General features: G+C 37.3%; 1 protein-coding gene across 2 annotated transcripts; it reads left to right on the forward strand.

Moving 5' to 3' along the window:
* The first annotated feature begins 2,434 nt into the window (after positions 1 to 2,434).
* LOC113472341 lies at positions 2,435 to 5,562 on the forward strand. Of its 2 annotated transcripts, XM_026832052.1 has the most exons (3): positions 2,435 to 3,268; positions 3,730 to 3,856; positions 4,913 to 5,562. In XM_026832052.1, the coding sequence occupies exons 1-2, from the start codon at positions 2,579 to 2,581 to the stop codon at positions 3,805 to 3,807; spliced, it is 768 nt and encodes a 255-aa protein (XP_026687853.1). In that variant the 5' UTR covers positions 2,435 to 2,578; the 3' UTR covers positions 3,808 to 3,856; positions 4,913 to 5,562. The 2 variants fall into 2 exon arrangements, with proteins under 2 accessions (XP_026687853.1, XP_026687852.1); XM_026832051.1 differs by having other exon boundaries at positions 3,730 to 5,562.
* Positions 5,563 to 6,025: the final 463 nt, after the last annotated feature.

Below are 6,025 nucleotides of genomic sequence, written 5' to 3' on the forward strand. Positions count from 1 at the left end.
ATGAACAAAATAAATGAAATAATCATAAACTTTAAAGCGTCGCTAAAAATACAAAAACAAAAAGAAAATTAAAGCACTGCATATTAAATGCCCTTCTATTGGCTATCGAAGGCTGAGTTAGGCTTCTTCTTATTAATTAAATTTATAATTATATAATTAATTAAATATCAATTTCAAATATAAATTTGGCAAAATTCTATCATAAATTTACTTTCTTTTCAAGTTTTATCCTTTATTTACATTTTTTGGTCTAAATCACATAACTAGTCATATAATGTTAACCTTACCTATCTGTTTGTTTACCTAAAGTGGCGTTTTTGGCACTCAAATTAACTCTTAATTGGCACTTTATCTCTCTTGTATAGTTAGGGCATAATTTGTGATTTATCATAGTTTATAAATATTTTGTTAGTGTTAACATATTTTTCCAGGATTAATTAGGTTTTTTGATAATATGTCACCGTGTTAAATTTCTCTTCTGTCTCTCTCGCTCTCTCTTCCTCTCTCTCTCTCTCTCTTCTCTCTCTCTGTCTTCTCTCTCTTCTCCGTCCGTCTCTCTGTATGTCTGTCTCCTCCTCTTCCTCTCTCTCTCTCTCGCTACTATCTGGCACATATTTTTAGGTCGGCTTGACAGGTTTAAATTGCACGCGATGAGTCGAAAAAGAACCAGTAGGTACATGATCGTTCGGTACGACGGAATAAGGAGACAACGTCCTTTGTAGCATATGCGTATAGTTGGATTGGATGTATGACTATCGGTCGTAAGTAAGTTATATTGATCGAGAATCAGTGGGTAGGAACAGTGACTGGTTGCAACGAATCGATACTACTCGGTCTGGTTGTGATGTTCATTTGCCCATAGAGTAGAAGACCTTTGGTGATAGAGTGTGGTTGTTTGTAGCTTCATTCGTAAATTAGTTGTAGTGGGTCAGTGTTGGTTTGTGCGTGTGTGGGTAGTGTGTGTGTTAGGATAGAGAGAGAGAGAGTGTGTGTGTTGTGTGGGTTAGTGTGGTTGTGTGGGTAGTGTGGTGTTGTGGGTAGTGTGTGGTGTGTGTGGGGTAGTGTGTGGTGTAGTTGGGGTAGGTGTGGTGTGTGTGGTAAGTGTGTTGTGTGTGGGTAGTGTGGTGTGTGTGGTGAGTGTGTGCCAGCCGCGGATGCGCGAGGAACTGTACAAGGGTGTCACGTCGTATTACCGTATTTGAAACTTTGGCGGCGGTAAAACTTAGTCCATCTTACCTTACAACTAGGTTTAAAAAAATTCATCGGATTACGTGGGCCTCATTTGAAAGAATTGTGGTGTTTTTAAAAAGTAGTTTTAGCTAGCTCGGCAAAAACACACTTTTCTCCTGTTGGTTTCCCAGGAATAAAATCGCATTGTCTGTCTTGTCTTAAAAAGATTACACTAAAAACCTTTAGCCCCTCGGTATTCTCATTCTTATTGAATTTTTAAAGTGCTAAGAATTTCGTTACATCCATGTCCGTTTTGAGATGTTAAATAACAGAAATTGAGCTGGCAAAACGTAAACCTAAACAAGACAAGGACAACAAGGCGATTTGCAGGACTGAACGGGACCCAAGACCTAAACAACTTTAAACCATGTGTAGAAGGTAATTCTAGTTACCGTGCAGCGACTAACCCCCGTAAAACCCCGGAGGTTTTTACAACTGCCCCGGGGGCAATGCTAGAAAGTTTTTGTAATGCCTAGGGGGTTATGTCAAACGGTGCGTATAGTTATGTATAAGTACTACAGCCACCCCTTATTTAGATTAACAAGACAAAAGTTCAAGTTTTAGTTGGTACAGATAATTAAAAAAGAAATCTCACCTAACTGACCAAAACCGGTAATTCACACGTGGAGAAAAAAAAATCTATATCCATGGATGTATTCTTGCACATTCTATTAAAAATAAAGACAAAAACTTTATGTATTAATACATAATGCATCCCACATTGGTAAGTGGGTTAAGTATGCATCTTAATGCGCGTCTTCTGTAAAAAATTTTCGTCCTGAAAAAAGATTTGCATTTAAACAGGTTTTTTAAGTTATCCCATTTTCAATTGTCTGACCAGCTATACTTTTCACGACAATAATAATTTCAGAGTCGAACGGTTTCTTAGACTCACTCCAGATGTACAAGTGTCTTTGGTGATCATACCTATTAACTAAACGTTAACATTGGAATGAAATTCCGCAACAACAGTAGAGAACCTTCAACGTATATCGTCGAACGTACACCGTTGGTTGTAGTAGGTTTAGTTTACTTTGTTGACTGCCAGGACTGCCGTTCACACGTTACTTTACTCCAACCGTGCAGTTGGTGCGATACAGTGTTCTTTTTTTTTTTTGTCAAATAATTAAAAATTAACGTTAGAAACTAACTATATATGAAGTAATAGGTAATAAACTAACAAGGCTAAGTTCGGAACTAAGTAACAAGTCAATAATATTACGGAAACTTGCATTCATTCATATTTTGTGATAATAATATCAAGATCAGATAAGATACCTATCAGTGACCCTAGTGATTGTTAATCAGTCATTCATTCTGCTCTCTCACTCTACTCAAGCTTTGCAAGATGAGCTGTGGGATCTGTAATAAAAACCTACCTTCTGAAGCTGGAGAATTGGATTATACGCGGTGTGCACAATGCAACAGGTGTTATCATTTCGATTGTTGCAAACTAAAATTCAGCTCATGGAAATCCATGGGTGCTACCAGGCGCTCAGAGTGGATCTGTCTGAGATGTAGGAAGACCAATCCACCAGCCGACGGCAATATCAGTGATGAAGATGAAGAGGAGGAAACTGGGCAGGACGTGGGCAAGATGCTGAAGGAAATGGCCAAAAAGTGGGATGGGTTCGAGAAGAAAGTGAGTAAGAAATTGGACGACTTTGAAGCTAATCTGAACTTTTATGGAGAGAAAGTTGAGCAATCCTGCACAACATTGAAAAATCTTGAACAAAAGTTGATAGCTATGGAGAAGAGGATTGATAAAACAGAGACGGAGAACAGGGAACTGAAAACAAGGCTGAGAACTTTGGAAATACAAATACAAGAGAATACACAGAAGGACTTTATGAATATGATGGAGATCTCTGGTATTCAAAATAAGGAGGCTGATCCTAAAGTTGTTACTAACATAATCCTGGAGAAGGCGGGCTATCAACCTAACGAGATTAAGACCAAGGTGGAGAAAGTGACCAAGAAGGTTGGAGAAGACAAGAAGGAAAAGACGGTCATTACAGTCAAGTTCGAGTCTCAGGAGGTAAGAAATGAGGTACTCACTAAGATTAAGAGAAATAAGGTGTGGTCAAAATTGGAAAACACTATTAATAGTGATAAGTCATTCCTTATTATAAATGAATCATTGAGTCCTTATTACAAAAAACTGTTCTTTGAGGCACGAAAAGTAAAAATAGAAAAGGATTATAAATACCTATGGGTTCAAAATGGTAACATATTGTTTAAGAAAACCGAGAACGCCAGAATCATGAGACTCTCCTGTATGGATGATCTGGGAAAAATCTGAATCCACCACTACAACTAAAGGTTACTACTATGTACCTAATAAAAATTAGTTATTATGAGCCATAATAGTAGAATACTACTAAACAATATACATAATGTTTTACCACCCTGTAACTCCTTCGAAGGAATTGATGAATGGCATCAAACAATTAACAATGATGTTTTATCTCTCTTGCATGTGAACATTAAAACTGTGAGAGCACATTGGGATCTCCTGTGTATCAAAATCCAACACGTCATGTCAACGCTGGACTTTCTCATACTGACGGAAGTTAACGTGAGGGAAGAGGAGGCAATGGCCTATCAGTTGAGGAACTTCAAGCAGGTAACAAAGTGCAGAAAACTAAGAAGTGGAGGAGGTGTAATGGTTTTCCACAAAGAACAATGGGAAGTTGAAGATTTAAAATACAACCTTGATGAAGCGGAAAATCTCTGCTTGAAAATCTCACATACTGAAAGAAATAATAAATTTACATTGGTAGCTATCTACAGACCCCCAAAATTAAATCTTGAGAGGTTCCTAAATGATTTGGATTTCTGGCTACGAACGGCCTGTAAAAGGGATGAAAACCTCGTAATTGTCGGTGATGTAAATATCTGTATTTTAAAGAGGACGAGCAAAAACTCTCGTTACCTAAATATGTTGTACGAAAATACCATTATACCCTCCATCTCGAAACCCACGAGGGAGGAAATGGTCGAAGACAGACTTACGTCAACATGTATAGATCACATAAACTATAGATTTAGCCGTAACCTGTATAGTATGTTTCCCTCTGTTATTAATGATAAGATTGCCGATCACCACTTTGTTGCCCTCAGAATTACACTGAAAAACTATTGTACATACACTCGAGCTCCCATAGTCCCAGAATTTCTTGAAATTTTAGATAATAAACTTGTACAGCAAAAAATAATGCAAAATTATTGGTCTGGTCTAGATAATAGTCAGAACTCAAACGAGCTTTACGAGAGGATAGTTGAAGAATTCAATAAAATCTATAATACTTCAAAAAAAGTAGTCGTAAAAAAACGACAAAATCATGAAATGCCATGGGTTAACCAGAAAATTAAAATAGAAATTGAAAAACGCAACCAACTCTTACGAAGGTGGCGTAACAATAAAAATAATAAAATTATTTATGAAGAATATAAGAAACAGAGGAATGTGACAACAAATATTATTAAGAAAGAGAAAAGAATTTTCATTCATAAACAGTTTCAGGCGTGCGAAGGCGATATGCTTAAAACATGGCGAATGATAAATGAGTTGATGGATAGGAAAATAAAAGTACCAATTGAATCCATGCTGAAACGTAACTTTAAAACAGAAGACATAAAGACGTTGGCGAGTAAATTTAATTTTAATTTCATTAACCAGGTGATGGAGATAAAGGCGAAGAACGATGGACCTATTCTGGATGTGCAGTTTGAACAACATGAGCTACCGAATGTTACCTCCAGCATGCTACTCAGGAGTGCCACGGAGAAAGAAGTTTACAATATCATGAAGAATATGAAGAAAACTGGACAAGGTTCAGATGGTATCAGGAATGGCGATGTTGTTCGCAATGCTGCTACTCTCACACCATTGGTAACTAAATTCATAAATATTATGTTAAAAACTTCCATTATACCACCGGGCCTGAAGACCTCCTGTATTACACCTCTTTTTAAGAAAGGTAAGCCAGACGAAATGCGGAATTATCGTCCTGTAGGTTCTCTTCCAATACTGGAAAAAATCTTTGAAAAACACGTGAACAACGTTACGAAGAAATACCTATATGAAAATAAAATTTTACCTGAATTTCAACATGGCTTTCAGACAGGTAAGAGCACTATTACGCTCCTACAGGATTTCGCAGATGAAATCAATACCGCTCTAGATCAAAGGCAATGCGTCATCATCCTGCTGCTTGACCTAAGCTTTGTTTTTGATACACTAGACCATGAAATCCTAGTGAAAAAGTTCAGTGAAGTAGGGATTTCCCACGAACTTTTCAATAATTACCTCCAAGGTAGAAAACAGGTAACTAAGATTGGTAAAGTTACTAGTGAAGAGCTCCAGGTCCTACAAGGCTCAGTCCAGGGGGGGATAAATTCCCCCACCTGGTTTAATATCTACACCTATGATGTCAAGTACTTGAAAAGAACGAGCAGCCTTAGAATGTTTGCAGACGATAGCTGTATTGTTTCTATTCATAGCGACCCAATAATAGCAGTGAGAAATGCCCAGTGTGACATGATAAATTTACAGAAATACTTTTATAATAACCACATTTTCATCAATCAAAGCAAAACTGAAGCCTTAGCGATGGGGTTTAAGTGCAAAAGGATTAACATGGAGGATCATAGATTAATTTGCCACACCCGTCAATGCCTATTCGACAAAACATACGAAACAAATACCTGTGTTTGTATTCCTATTGCTTACAAGGACGAGGCAAAGTACCTGGGTGTTTACTTGGACAATACCTTTCAAATGAAGGAACAT

The sequence above is a fragment of the Diaphorina citri genome, unplaced genomic scaffold (genome assembly GCF_000475195.1).
Source record: "Diaphorina citri unplaced genomic scaffold, Diaci psyllid genome assembly version 1.1 scaffold4955, whole genome shotgun sequence".
NCBI lineage: Eukaryota > Metazoa > Arthropoda > Insecta > Hemiptera > Psyllidae > Diaphorina > Diaphorina citri.